Source organism: Vombatus ursinus, unplaced genomic scaffold (assembly GCF_900497805.2).
Source record: "Vombatus ursinus unplaced genomic scaffold, bare-nosed wombat genome assembly UNPS02014793.1, whole genome shotgun sequence".
Classification (NCBI taxonomy): Eukaryota; Metazoa; Chordata; class Mammalia; order Diprotodontia; family Vombatidae; genus Vombatus; species Vombatus ursinus.
The window spans coordinates 16,096,052-16,111,910 of NW_020954571.1; the positions used below are offsets into that span (position 1 = coordinate 16,096,052).

At 36.7% G+C, this 15,859-nt stretch overlaps 1 protein-coding gene across 5 annotated transcripts in view; it reads right to left on the reverse strand.

Annotated features, from left to right (window-relative positions):
• The window catches only part of RSPRY1 (ring finger and SPRY domain containing 1), a 65,657-nt gene that overhangs the window by 43,029 nt on the left and 6,769 nt on the right, over nt 1–15,859 (reverse strand). For 2 of the 5 annotated variants that reach the window (XM_027869325.1, XM_027869326.1), the window contains exons 2-3: nt 3,485–3,684; nt 1,241–1,735 (exon numbers count right to left, since the gene is read on the reverse strand). In XM_027869325.1, the coding sequence (XP_027725126.1) occupies nt 1,241–1,587 (347 nt within the window). In that variant the 5' untranslated portion in view covers nt 1,588–1,735; nt 3,485–3,684. Of the gene's footprint in view, nt 1–1,240; nt 1,736–3,484; nt 3,685–3,946; nt 4,118–15,859 lie in introns of all 5 variants that reach the window. The other 3 variants (XM_027869324.1, XM_027869323.1, XM_027869327.1) reach the window with 3 other exon arrangements.

The following is a 15,859-nucleotide window of genomic DNA, read 5'->3' on the forward strand; positions in this document are numbered from 1 at the left end:
AATGTGAAACAAAAGTTTATTTCCTTGGAGTAGTAATGACATCAAACTTACAGTATGTCAATATATAAAAACAGAAAATAATGTCATTTCTGTGTTATATTTAATGTGTTTCTGAAAAGTTGTTTACAAAAAGAATTTTTTTTCCAAAATGAACTTTTATAAATAAAAGATAATTTACATGCACTTAAAAAAATCCTACTTAAAGGAATGTTTCATTCTGTAAAATACAGAATCTTTTTGTAATGTGACCCTTATCATTTATATTGCTGTTTTCACATTTAGACTGTTGTAGATTTGAATTTTCAGGGGATAGATCATAGTTAGAGCTAGAAGGGACCTTACCAGCAATATAATCCATTCCATAATTTTCATAAAATCACAGACTTAGAGCTGGAAGAGATATCAGAAGTCATCTAACCAACCAATCAATCCTCTTTATTGTACAGTGTGAAAGTGAAGCCTGGATCATACAAGTAGTAAACAGCAGAAGTGGGATATGAACCCAGGTCTTCTGATTTTAGAACCAGTATTTTTTCTACTGCACCATGCTACCTCCTATGGAAACAAGTAGTGAGTGACTTTGCTGGGCTTCAGACCCCGGTGCTCTGACTCCAAATCGAATGCTTCTTCCACTGTTCTAGGCTGACTTTAGTTTTCTTAGAATGCAGTACATATGTAGTAGTTTTCACTGTCTGCATTCATTCACAAGCAGATCAAGCATATTTACAAAGGACACAGGTGGAGAATACAGGGGAAAAGATGAAAACTACTCAGTCTATTCTTTCAGAAAGTTAAAGATATACTCTTTATACCTAATAATTACACATGTACTCTGTTAGGAGAGACAACTTGAATCTCTGGTCAGTGGAATGGATGAGAGAGTACTAATGATAATGAATATTCTTAAACTATTACTTCCTGTTATTACCGGTAACAAACTTGCTTGGTCTTCTACTTTTCCACTAATGGAGATCAGAGCTTTAATTAATGTTTTCATCCTAAAATAATGTTTAGACAAATTTAGGCTGAAGTCAACGCTGGCAAGTGAAAACACAAAACCATATAATTTACTTTGCCATTAGAGATACCAACAAAAATATCCTCCCTTTCCCTAAAAGTACAAGGCTCATTGTCATATATCCTGATACACAGCATGTAAAACAAGATGAAGCCAACTGTTAGAAGTTCCTAGCAGAAAAATTTTGTTTAAAGCTGGAGTGATTGGTAGGTGGGTACTTACTTATCTACAAGCGTCCGAATTACTGCTAGTGTGTCCAACACCAAGCCATCTACATTTTGTTTCTTTCTTCTTGGCTCGTGTGGTCCTCGGCCTCTCCTAGGTGGTCTCACAGGGTCCCTTGGATGGCTTCTGTTTTCAGCTGCTGGTATTATACTGTTCTCAGTCTGCTGATGCTGGGACTCTGCATTATCTTCTGTGCCACTATCATCTCGACAAATACAAGAGTTGCCCATGTTGGTGGCTCCCAAAGTTCCCAGAAAACTTGATATATGCTGCTCTAAAGTCAGCAGCAAACCTTGTACAAGGCTTCTGCTAGCATAAAACACAACCCAAGCAAAGACAATCATTGAGAAAGTTTTCCAAGTACTGTTTTCATAATCTTGAATTGAGGTATCTGCATCATATTTGTTATCAACAATTGGAATCCAAAGGAAGTTGTAGATTTGGTATCCAACATTATCACCTAAAATAAACCCTGATCATCCAAAAGCAGGTCTAAAAAAACAAATTAAAAAAAAAAACAACAGTTAAAGGAGTTGAGGATTTTTAGCTACCAATCTACTTAAGGTTTCTCCTAACCCTGATTTTAGAGGCTTCAGAAGTAAAATTAGTTAATTTTTTTGGCAATTTCCCCCCAAGTGGTACCAGCACAAAAAGATATATTTGGATAACAGGAAAGTAATTAACTGTGAAACAGTAACTCTTTACTTATTTCCACTACAAGAAGTTGATCAGTAACCCATAAACCTAGTTCAGTGAGGCTTGGAAAGACTACTGATGTAAGCCTCAAACTTAAAGAGATCTTTCTCCCTATTTATATAGAAATACTATATTAGAAAAAACATACGCAATTATCTAAAGGACTGTTTCCCTATTAAAAATGGAGAACCTCTTTTTATGATTAGGTCATTTTCCCTCTTTTTTGGAGAGAGGAGGAATTATATAAAAGATTTTCTCAAGAATGTCTATTGTTCCTAGATCAAGAGGCAAAACTATTGTTACTCAGTCTATAACTCCAAGAAGATTAGAGGGGATGAAAACCCAGATTAAACTAGCTAAACTGCTTAGACAACCCAACTTGCAGACTTTATCAGTAATTTACAGTAAGGGGTATTGGAGAGGAAGTTTCTTGGCCAGGTAAACAAGAATCTGTTTCTGGAAACATATTTTTCTGTTTTATGCCAATAAGCAATATTTACACAGTAAGAGGTTGTTTTTGTTGCATTTGCATCTTTGCAGAAAAGTTGGGATGATGTACCAACTTCACTGCTGGCAATTTTAAAACAAGTAGTCAGTCATCTTTCTGATGGAACCAGAGACTTCATACAACAGAAAAAACCCAGTAAAGTTCTAGAGCAAGGGTTCATAATATTTTTCTGTGTCATGGATCACTTTGACAGTCTGGTGAAGCCTATGGACCTCTTAGAATAATGTTTTAAAATGCATAAAATAGGAAACAAATTCACACACCCACACACCCACCCACAGATATATGAAGTTCTCAGACCCCAGGTTAAGAACCCTTATGTTAGAGAGACATTGGAAAGAAAAAGGAGACAATGTGGTCACATTTGAGAGACTAGGAAAACATGGAATATTTCATGGTAGGTAGTAGGCACTCAACAGTTTAAGCAGTTGTATTTTGACAAGATGAGGAGGAGAAATATTTTTATTAGCCTGGATAGTGAGTAACAATAAATAACTTAGTTTATTATCATAATAAGCAGGGACCATTTTTCATTCTGCCTTTGTATTACCATTACTTTGTTTAAGCAGACACTAAATAAGTAAGTGTGTGCTGGATTAAATGATGGATCACAGAAAAACAAAAACAAAAACCAACAATGGTGCACTTCTGTTCTTCAGAGACAAAAGGTGTTAGATCAACTCCACAAGGCAGCACCTTATGGGTTCATAATCGCTGGCAATCGGTCAATGTCCAATTTGTGCTTTTAAAACACACGACTAGAAGAATACTGAGGGGGAGGCATGAGGTATACTAAGGATGAAGGGCTCAGGTGGGAAGGATATCTCTTTTCTAACAGTCTAAGCAATGTTATTCCCACTTTCTCTTCCCTGCAGAGAACAAGGTGTTATTTTTGCAAGAAAGCAGAATACCAAGAGACTTAAGGGCCAGGTGAGACACAAAACAAAAGCAGTTGCCTTTTGGAGTCCCTGTTAGGGCTTTCTATTGATCTCATAGATTAAGCTGACTGCTGGGAAAGATAAATACTTAAAGCAAACCTTTCTGGCTTTTCCCACAGATCAGGTCAGCTGGCTGGCTCGTAGACAAGAGGACAATGATGGGATACATCAGTTATAAAGGCAAAAAATCCAAGATTTTCTGACAGATCTGCACTTCATCAGTAAATTAAGCCAATATGCCAACGGAGTATTTATTTAAAATCATTCTTCCTGGTTCTTTAACTTTAGAAGTTCTTTACCTGAGGAGAAGAAACATATGCCAGATAAGCTGTTTCAAATTTCTCAAAAGTTTGTCAATCATATACAGAGCTCTTCTGGGGTTACAACAGGAGACCACCCCAGACCTTGCTGGACTATGTAACAGGGAATTCTGAATTGAGCAGACATGGTTGCATAGGACAAGATTTCTTATCTCCTAGCTGTCAGGACATTTAGTATCATGTATCATTTAAGGTGGTGTGGCATTCTACTATGGTGATTAACAACAATTATAACACATACATGACCACTGTATAGTAGGTTGAAGGATGTTTCTGACTGGTCTCTCCAGCATCCACTATTGCAATCCCCAAATGCTTCAGGGCTGTAGTACTGTTTCCCAAATCATTACCATCATCATCTGGGATGATGACAGATACATAATCACAAGCTGACTGTAGGAATTCAGTCTACCTATCAACAAAGAAGAATGGGAAGGCAAGTAAAAGAAAGGAAAACAAAAGCCAAAATATTAGGCAAATATTCAAGAATTTCAAGATAAGATTAGGGCTAGGAAGAGGCAAATCTCGAAGGAGGACAGTACAAGGGAGGCCATAAAGTTACAATTTAGTTTTTAACTCCAGCACTTAGTATTAATTAATAAAAATTAACTAAGCTACTAATGGCTGAGCCTAAGTTGAAAATACAGTGATTTTTTTTTAAAGAGGCAGAAACTAGAATTTGTTAAAAATAAGCTGGTTTGCTTTCAATTTCTAAAGCCATCCTAGCAAAGAAAAAGTTTCTGAGTTGAAGATGTTTAGAGATAAAGAAGATAACAATGAACTATGCTACACAGGTTTTTTAGCTTATTTGGATTTCAAGGTATTTGGAAGTCACCTATACATGTACATAATTTTTAGTTTTTTAAAAAAAATTTTGAGACTAAGTTTCTGGAAGTATAGCTAATCTCATCACTTAAAGGTATGGAAGCTTTAACCCGATCATCTCTGACCTGGGCTGGCTCACCCCTCCCTACATATCCCCTGTGTCAAAGGGCTCACCATATTGGTGCCTATAGGATAACAGGCCTGAGCTACCACATCTGGCATGTATATAAGTTAAAAAAAAAAAAAAAATATATATATATATATATACACACACACACATGTATATATGGGTCACTGATAATTTATAGAGGAATGGTGGGGAAAAAAAATCCCAACACTATTATTTCAAGGTTGAAGTACTGAGTTGAATCATTATCTTCATTCATCTTTCTTTTAATAACTCAGAAAATTTTCTCAACTATCAAACCAAGAAGTATAGTTTAAAAACAGATTTTTAATTATCAAGGCTACCGTTTTTATTGACCAGATAATGATCTGAATAAGTTAAATCAATAAAAGAACATTCAATAGAATAGATAGGCATCTTAGGAATTGATCTTAGCTTAGCAAAAGATCTTAGGAATTACTGCAGTTGAAAATCACACACAATTTCATAGCTTTAAAGCTGGAAGATATCTTAGCATCTCTTTTGAAATAAGTCAACAAACATAATGTTATTAAGTGTTATATGAAAAAAATACCATATTAATTCAAAGTAATCCAACAAACAGTAAACCCATGATGTGTAACAATAGTGACCAATCCCATCTTCAGAGGACTACTTTCCTTCTCCAGGCAACTGTATAAAAAGATAAAAGACAGCCCCTTGTTCAACAGTAGGTTACAGTCTAAAATGAGGATGAGAAAAGTACACAAGTGCATTCAATGAAGAATATAAGAACAAAAGAAAAATCCTGACGAAGAGATACGCACTTTTTTTTTTTTTAAACAAGAGATACTGGAAAGGGGTATCTTGTAAAACTATGGCTGGAGGGGATAATTCTTAACCAAATGAGATTGAAGTGTTTATTTAAAAAAAGATAATTTTGATTACATCACATTAAAAATTTTTTTGCATGAAAACACTGTAGAGTTAAAGTAAGTCAAGAAGCTAATGCCTGGGGGAAAATCTTCACAGCAAATATCTCTGATTAAGGAAGGAAAGAGACAACAATTTATTAAGCACTTACTATATACCAAGCATCATGCTAAGCACTTTACTATTAGTATCTCATTTGAGTCTCAAGACACTCCTAGGAAGAAGGTGCTATTATTATCTCCATTTTACAGGTGAGGAAACTGAGGCAGAAAGAGGTTAAGTCAATAGTCAGTAAACATTTATGAAGTGGCTGCTATGTGTCAAGTACTGTGCTAAGCACTGGGGCTATAAAAAGAAGCAAAAGATAGTCCCTGCCCTTAAGGAGCTCACAGTCTACTGAGTGACTTACCTAGGGTTACACAGCTAGTAACTGGCTGAGGCTGGATTTGAACTAAGGTCTTCCTGACTCTAGGCCCAACACTATAGCCAAGGTCCCACCTAGCTGCAGACACCAAGACATCCAAGAAATACAAAAAATTTAAACGAATATAAAAGATCAAGGACCATTTCCAAATATACAAGGGGTCAGAAGATATAGACAGGCACCTTGCAAAAGAAGAAATGCAAACAATCAACGACCATACGGGAGAATGCGCCAAATCACTAATAGGAGAAAGGAAAATTAAAACAATTTTCGGTTTCACCTAACATCTATTAAAGTGGCAAAGATGACAAGATGAAAATGGTAAATATTGGAAGGGCTCTAGGAAGACAGGCATGATAACTAACATAATGTTGATAGAGAGTGAGTGAATTGGTCTAGGTATTGTGGAAAACAAGAATTATACTAAAAAGTACTAACCTATTTATACCCAATGAACCAGTAATACCACAATAGAACATGTACCTTGGAAGAGCAAAAATAGAAGGAAAGCTCCCATGTATACATAACAAATATTTATGGCAGTCCTTTTAGTGGTAGATAGAACTAGAAGCAATGCAGATGATCAATAATTAGAGAATGGTGGAATAAATTGTAGCAGATGTATGTAATTAAATATTATTGTATCATAAGAATTAAGCAGAACGAAGAAGAATCAGGAAAATAATGATAACAATTACAGAAATGAAGACATCACTGAAAGACATCAGAATTCTGACCAACGCAATGACAAAGTCTGACGGTGAAGTATGCTTCCCTCTTTTTGGCAAACAGGCGGCAGATTAGAGGTACAGAGTGGGGCATAGTTTTTAAAGATGTGGCCAACGTATTGCCTTGTTTTGCTTAGCTGTAATTTTTTTGACACAAGTTAGGAGGGGGTTCTCTGGAATAAGTGCTTAGCACATAGTTAAGTGCTTAACAAGTATTTATTAACCGAATGACTTGGCAAAGGGTGGTGGTAGCCCTGCCTGTAATTCGCATCAATGGGAAATGATAGCTATATGAAAATATGTCCACAAATGGCAGAGGAGCAGGAAGAAGTACAGCTGAGCTTTACTTCAAAACTCTTTCACACAAATCTTGAAAACCCACTAGACCAGAGGTGGGGAACCTGCAGCCTCAAGGTCACGTGTGGCCCTCCAGGTCCTCAAGTGCGGCCCTTTGACTGAATCCAAACTTCACAGAACAAATCCCCTTAATGAAAGGATTTGTTCTGTAAAATTTTTGACTCCTTCAAAAGGTCGCATCCAAAGCTCTAGAAGGCCACAGCTTCCCCACCCCTGCACTAGACCAAGTCCTCCTGATTGGGAAATTTAATTTAAAAAAAATCAAAAGGGACAACTGGATGGCTCAGTGGATAAAGCTTCGGCCTTGGAGTCACGAGGACCTGAGTCCAAATCTGACTTCAGACACTTGACACTAGCTGTGTGACCCTGGGCAATACACTTAACCTCGACTGCCTCACCAAAAAAAAAAAAAAAAAAAATCGAAGTGTGTCATTTTTCCTGACCAGGTTGGCATAGACAGACACAGAAAGATCTTTAGATATTGGGGATAGGGTCTAGCCAAGAACAACCACAAAGAGAATTCTAGCACAGGGAGAGGCCATGTACCAGGGCAAGAAGGGGTGCCAGATTCAGTACACAGGGGCCTAACTTTTCACAGGGTACAGGAATAGGTGTTAACAGGCAGCTCTGTCACTCACTACCCAGTTTCAGATCACAGATTCAGAGAAGAATGTAGAAAAACTTTGGCATTTCAGGTCACGGGCCCTACACTGTGTACAGCCCATGCTGAAGCCTGCAGTGAAATAATCAGGGAAAGAAACCCAGATCAAAGGGGAGCCTGCAGTTCTGTCACTTTGAACCAGTAGTTTTCCAGATGTCTGACAGTGGCTAGGTCAGCAGTAGTCTACTGAAACTCCAAATAGGGCAGGCCCACAGGTGTATTCACAGATCTAGACCCAGGTTAGGAACATGTAGAGTATAGACCAGGAAGGTAGTGATCAAACTTTACCCTGAATTACATCACTGGGGGAGCACTGAAAGCTTCTAGTTCACCACCCTGAGCTATCCCTGGGATCCTGAAATAATACAACATTCAATAGCCCATGAAAATAGCATCAGGACCCTAGACTATATAAGCTCAATATTCCCCTCTAGAAGGATGCACAGCCTGGCCCTACCATAAAGTCTAAAGTCTGGAAACAGGATAGAAGAATGAGCAAACAAACAAAAATCCCACCATAAAGAGCTATTATGGTGACATGAATGCTCAAGACAGAAACCCAGAAAAACTGAATGACTCCAAAACATCTACAAGCAAAGCCTCAGAGAAAAACATAGCTTGGGCACAAGTTCAATTAGAATTCCTGGAAGAGCTAAAGCAAGAATTTAAGGAGTTTAAAAAAATTTTTTTTAATAAATTCTATCAGAACACTAGAAGAAAAAACTGGAAAAGAAAAGAGAACTATGAAAGAAAGAATTGGGAAGGGAACTAACAGCGTGGCACAAAGAAAGGGAATTGGGAAGAGAATTAACAGCTTGTCCAAGCAACAAAACTACCTGAAAATTTGAATGGATCAAATAGAAGTTAATGACTCCATGAGACAACAAAAGAAAATTAAAAGGTCAAAACACTGAAAAAAATAAAATAAAATGTAAGGTATTTAATGGCAAAAACAACTAACCTGAAAAACAGATCAAGATGAGAAAATTTAAGAATTACTGGACAACTTGAAAGCTATGACCAAAAAAGGAGCCTAGACATAATTTAAAAAAACCAAACAAAAAAAGCAAACCCAAACCCCTCAAAAACTGTCCATCTCTCAGAACCAGAGGGCAAAGTGGAAACAGAAACAATCTACTGATTACCTCTAATAAGAAATCCCAAAATGCATGCTCCTAGGAATATTATAATCAAAATCTAGAGCTTCGAGGTCAAAGAAAACACTATAAGCAGCCAGAAAGAAAGAATTCAAGTACTTATAAGTCATAGTCAGGACTACACCTGATATAGCAGTTATCACTATTTAGAGCAGAAAGCTTGTAATGTGATATTTCAGAAGGCAAAGGCTATATAAGCTTTCAACCAAGACTGTTTGTTGTCCACCAACACTGAGTATAATTCTACAGACGAAGAAATGAATTCTTAATGAAACAGAGGTCTTCCAAGCATTCCTGATGAAAAGACCAGACTGAATATAAACTTTGAAGTGCAAACACAGGAGTGAAGAGAAACATACGAAGGTAATCATGAGCAAACAAACACAAGGGGGCTAAATAAGGATAAACTGTTTATATTTTAATACGAGATGATACATGCGTCCTTTTCAGAACCTTACCATCATCAGGAGTTTAATTAGAAAGAGGGCCTGGGAATGGTTCTGTTGTGTTTTGATACTGTGTGTGTGTGTGTGTGTGTGTGTGTGTGTGTGTGTGTGTGCGCGCTGATAATCTTGAATGAAGAGGGAAGGGATGAGAAAAAAACTTGGAGGGAAGACCTCGGAGGAAGGATGAGGAAAATTATCTCACATACATACAAGGTACAAATAGAACTCTATACAAACATGCTGGAAGGGGTAGAGTGGGTGACACTTAAACCTTATCATTTGAACAACAGGAGGAAACACACACAGAAGGGTATACAAATATATTTCACTTGACAGGGAAACTGGAGAGTAATGGGGAGAAAAAAGGGAATAAAAAAGGAAGATAAAGAGGATTAGTCCTAAGCAAAATAAACTCTAAGGGAGTACAGGAATATTTATAGCAATTCTTTTTGCGGTGGCAAAGAATATGAAACTAAAGAGGTGCCCATGAGTTGGGGAATGGTTGGATAAGTATATGAACATAATAGTATGCTATTGTGCTAAAGAAATGATGAATGGGATAGTTTTAGAGAAACCTGAGAAGGCTGTATGAACTGATTCAGAGTGAAGTGAACTGAACCAAGTGAACAATTTATACAATAACAGCAACACTGTAAAGATAAATAACTCCGAAAGACTTAGGAACTTTGACCAACACAATGACTATTCACATAATTCCAGAGGACTCATGATTCTACTAGAGGACTCCATGCTACCTACTTCCAGAAAGAGGTATAATGGACTTAAAAGATTCAGACAAAAAAAAATTGTTTTTTGACATGATCAATGCGGGAATTTTTTTTGCTTAGTCTAGATATGTTTGCTACAGGGATTTTGTTTTTCTCTCTTACTAGAGGACAAGACGGAGTTGAGAGAAAGAGAAAGCACATTTTTAAAAAGTGGAAAACATTTAAATAGACGAAATTCTATTTAAAAATTCTGATGAGGGAAAGATCAATTTCAGCTGCAGGGAAATCAAGGAGGAAGCACCTAAGCTGTGTTTTAAAGGAAGGGAAAACACTATAATAGGCACAGAAATGGACTGAGTTGTATTTCAGATTTGCAGAATTATATGAATGCAGAAAGAAAGTGAGCAAAAAAAGAATGGGGGAAACAGTTTTATAGTATGGTTAGAAGCCAGACCGTATGAAAGAATGTAATATGAAATAAACCTGGAAAAGTGAATGATACTGAAACACATTTCCTTCTTCTCCACAGAGTGGTGGTAGGCTACAGCTGTGGAATCTTACATACTGTCAGTCCCAGTGGCTTTACTGGATGGTTTTGTTCAAATGTCTTTTGTTTGCTGTAAAGAATGACATCAGGGAGGAAAGTTTACTGGGAAGTGATTGTTGTGTTTAAAAATGCATAAATAAGACATTTAATTTTTTGAAGAAAAAAAGTAGAAAAGTAGGCTGAAGCTAGCTTGTGAATGGCCATAAATTCCAGGTTAGAGGTTTTATTTTATATATTCTTGTCCGATAAAAGAGAAATAATTAACAGGCTAAATTTTATCTTATAGGCAATGGAAAGCTACTAAAAACTGTTGCACAGGAGTGTGGCATGGTTAGGCCTGGGCATTAGGAAGGTTACCTGATGGATTTCTGAGAGACTGGAGCCAAAGAAATCAGTTAGAAAGTTACTACAATGACCCAAGAGATGAGGACCTGAACTAGGCCGATGGGAGTGGAGAGGACAAGAAAGGCACAAGAGAGAATAAAAGGAAAATAATGTCATTCTCTTGTTTCACTCAGCACCAGAGTTGGAACATTTCATTAGGGAAAAAAGCACTGATACCTTTAGATGGCATCTATGAACGTAAAAAATAAAATCATTTTGAGGGGCAGCTAGGTGGCGCAGTGGCTACAGCATCGGCTCTGCAGTCAGGAGGACCTGAGTTCAAATTCAACCTCAGACACTTGATACTTACTAGCTGTGTGACCCTGGACAAGTCACTTAACCCCAACTGCCTCAACAACAACAAAATCATTTTGATAAATACTTCAATAACGTTGGTTTCCTTTGTGGAGCTTACATAGTTTATTCTATGCATTTGAAAACATTTTGAGAAGAGGTCTGTAGGTCCTGCCAAAGGGATTCATGCCATGACACAGAAAAGGTTGAGAGTAATGGAGGAGCAGACAAAAGTGTGGACAATTAACCACATACATACTTCATCTTAATTTTTTACAAATGTCTTACTGGTATTCAATGAAACACTTTTTCAGGATCTTCCTTTTAAAAGCAGCAAGATATAGACTGTTGTTCCAGTAAACAACACTAAGTACCATTTGATTAATACTGCCAGTGTCACTGTCAAATCTCTATGAGTTCAATTAAAATACAACTCAATAATGGATCTGTTGAACAATGCTTATTTCAGTGAGAACTCAAAGGACTTTCAAAAATAACAAATAAATGATGTGCTCATTAATAAATCCAGAATTATACAGCTAAAACCCTAAAATTCAGAGCTACTTCTGGGTTGGAAAGGCCATATCAAATGGAGAATTTTTTAAGGATTGATAATTTCATTTCCTTCTATTTTTATGTACCAGTTCCCAGAAATTCTATAAATCATTAAAAAAAAAAAAACCAAACTTGCTGAACACATGTAAAGAACAAGTTTTATTCTTCTATTTTGCATACCTTTACAGAATGTTATACTCTCCTCTAAACTGACTGATTATGAATGAAATGCTTTGGATAAAGTGGTTGAGATGTTTAGAATTCTGTTCAAATATAGCATCACAATAAAATAATACTATCAGAGCTACCTCTGCATGCTTCACAGTACAATATATACTAAAAGGTACCCTAACTGCAATTAAAACAGAAGAAATAAGTGCTGTGTGGAACTGGAAATTAGTATTACTTGTGAACATGCAAAGGCAGAACATTAATATAAAAACAAAAAAGGTACTAGACCCCTATATTAATTTACTCAACATTTATTGAGAACTTACTATGCATAGGACCCTGATGATAGAAGCAGGGGACAGATAAAATTATGAAAATGACCCTGTTCTTGCCCTCAGTACTTAGTCATCCAATAGTCACGAGAGGTATCAATTCAATGAACCTGAACTGAATGTTCAACAAACTGGGGATACAAAGACAAAAAATGAAGCAGTCCTTGCTCTCATGGGGTTTCCATCTTTATTTAAAGAAATAAACAGAACCATAAGTTGAATTATTATCAGATTATAGAGTGGATGTTCAGATCAAGGCAACAGATTTTTTTTAAATTTAATTTTCTGGGGGTTACATTTTAAGTTTCAAATTGTCTCCTTCCCTCCCTCCCCACCCCACATCAGAGAAGGCCACCATTTGACAAAGACATACGTGTGTGTGTATGTTACTATGCGTAATTCTATTTATGAACTCATTCTCTGGAGGTAGATACCATCTTCCAGTTGATCTGAGTACTTATATTACTCAGAATAACTTGGTCATTTATGGTTATTCTTCAAAAAATATTGCTGTTACTATATACAACATTCTCTTGGTTCTGCTCGATAATTTTTTAAATAAGCATTTTTGCCACCAGTTTGAAAGAGAAATAGTTTTCTTACTTTTTTTAAATAAAAAAGGAATATTGTTGACAGTTTGTTTCTTTTTTTTTTTATAACAGCAGTACTTACATAACCCTTCAAGGTTTGCAAAGTGTTTTATAAATATTATCTCATTTGATCCTCACAACAACCCTGGGAAGTACATGCTATCATCATCCCCATTCTAGAGATGAGGAAGCAGCGAGGCAGACAGAAGTAAAGTGACTTGCCCAAGATCACAGTTAATAAGTGTGTCTGATGCAGGATTTGAACGCAGGTCTTCTTGACTCCAGTAATAACGCTCTCTCCCCTTTGTTATCTAGTTACCATATTAAATTGTCATTTTCCCTTAAAATATTCAGCCCCCTCCCTATTCAGTTTAACCTTCCCTAGTAACAAAGAAGAACATTTAAACAAAACAGAGCTAGCTACAGGGAGTCTGACAGTATATACACACTCTACGTCCACAGACTACTTCTCAACTGAGCGGATGATGTGTTTCATCATCAGTTCTCTGGATCAAGATTGGTCATTATAATTAATCAAATTTCAACTGCTTTTCAGTGTTATTTTTGTTATTTATATTAGCACTACCAAACTATGGAAAAACATTATTAATAAACAGTCTATGTGGCAGCACCATGCTAGGATACAATGAAAGTTTTGTAAAAGACAGTTTTCGACCTTGAGGAGCTCACAATCTAATGGAGGAAACAACACAGGAATAATTATGTACAAACAAGCCGCATTCAGGATAAAAAAGAAATAATTAACAGAGAAAAGGCACTGAAATTAAGAAAGACTGGGAAAGGCTTCCTATAGAAGGTGGGATTTTATTTGGGACTTGAGGGAAGTCAGAAGGTAGAGATGAAGAGGGAGGACATTCCTTGTACAGAGGGAGAGCCAGTGAAAATTCCTGGAATTAGGAGAAGTGTCTTGTTCAAGGAACAGCAAGGAGGCAGTGCTACTGGATCCCAGAATGCATGTGCATGTGTGAGGGGTATAAGGTATAAGAAGACTGGGAAGGTAGGGGTATGGGGGGGGAAGGTTATGAAAGACTCTGAATGAAAAGATTATATTTGATCCTGGAGGTGATATGGAACCTATGGAGTTTATTACGTAGCAGAGTGATAAGGTCAAAAGCACAATTAAGAGTAAAAGGTTTTTAAAAATTTGTTTCCTCAAACTACATAAGTGTTTTTAATTTTTTAAAGAAAAGATAAAACTGGATCTTCTATTTCTATATTGGGGCTTCGGAGTAACTGAAAAAACAAGGAATCTGTTTTTTGGGGAAAAAATTTAAGCCTGGCTTTAGACATGTTAGGTCCTAAAGTAGTGCGGTCTTTTTATTTTGCTGTCAGTACAAACCATAGACCTCTCCATCATTAACAGATCATCACTGAAACATTCAGCCAAGAAAAGCACAAGTCTAGCTCCTTCAAACAAATGATCCAGGAATCAATGATTCACTGCCTCAAATATTTGCTTGTAGCCAATCATAATACTGCCTGGTGACAGCAAAAGTTTTTCCCCCCTGAAAAAAAGGAATTTGGTACCATAATGCCAAGAAAGGAGAAAATGGTAAATGAATGATCACAAGAAGGAAAAAACAGACTTCAGGCAATAAACCACTTTTCCTCTCAGCTCCCATTCATTACTCAGAGGCACTGTAATGTGTATTTAAGTCCCATTTCAGAGAGTAAAATAATAGTACAAACAGTAATGATGTATGTAGTGACTTCACTGCAAACTGTTACGACTAAGAAAATAAATTTCTAATGAGTCAGTGTGGTGAAGTGGAAGAGCATTAGTTTTGAGTTAGAGGACCAAGATTCAAATCTCTGCTTTACTACTACTACAGGTTGTGATTTTGGGATGTTGGTATTGACATGTTGTCACTGTTGAGAAGTGTTCAAATGATCAGGTGTTTTAACCAAGTTCTTGCCTCTTTTCACTTTGAGATGAGGATGCTGTCATATAGATCTCCACATTTTTTTGGATTGCATACCCCATCAGTAAAGTATTTTTGAGCATGTGTACCCAATATATGTATAATTACTTAATGTATATATAAAGATACAGACACTACTTTACTAATGATGTACCTTATAAAACTTACATAAAAATAAAAATTTAAAAAGGATGAGATAAAGATGAAATTCAATCCTAGAATCAATAGAGAGCAACCAAAGTTTAATGAATTCAAGCAAGTGACATGGTCATTCCTCTGTTTTAGGAGAGGAGGGGAGAAGTGCTGAATAATAATAGGTGCAGGGGTCTAGTGTAGTTATGTTGGAGATAAGTACACATGCATACATGACTGATTATAGCGTGATGAGGAACCATCTTCACTTCCTCTGACTGGTTGATCACATAGCCCTTGAGGAACCCACATTTTAGAGACTACTGACTTAGATGACAATTTTTCTACAAGTATGCTTTAAAGTAGTGATGTCAAACAAATAGAACTGCAGTCCACTAAACCATATATAAATATCCTTGCAGGTCATATATTGATTTAGTTTTTAAAATCTAATACTATATTTCATTGTATTTGTATTCATTTTGCTAAATATGAATTACATTTTAATTTGTCTGTGGCTGAACTCTGCAGTGTTGTGGGCCAGTTGCCATGTGTTTGACGCCTCTGCTTTAAAAAGCCCTGCACAGGCTTCTATGCTCTGCTCCCTCTCCTGGTTCTCCTCCTCTCTGTCCAACCACTCCTTCTCAGTTTATTTTGCCGGTTCTTCCTTCACATTATGCCCTCTAACCATGGGTGTAACCCAAGGTTCCACTCTAGGTCCTCTTCACCCCACGCCAGCTTACCAGCTACTGTGGACTCAATTATCATCTCTATGCAGATAATCCCCAGATCTAAACGTACAGATCCAGCCTCTAGCCAGAGCTACAACATCGCTAACTGC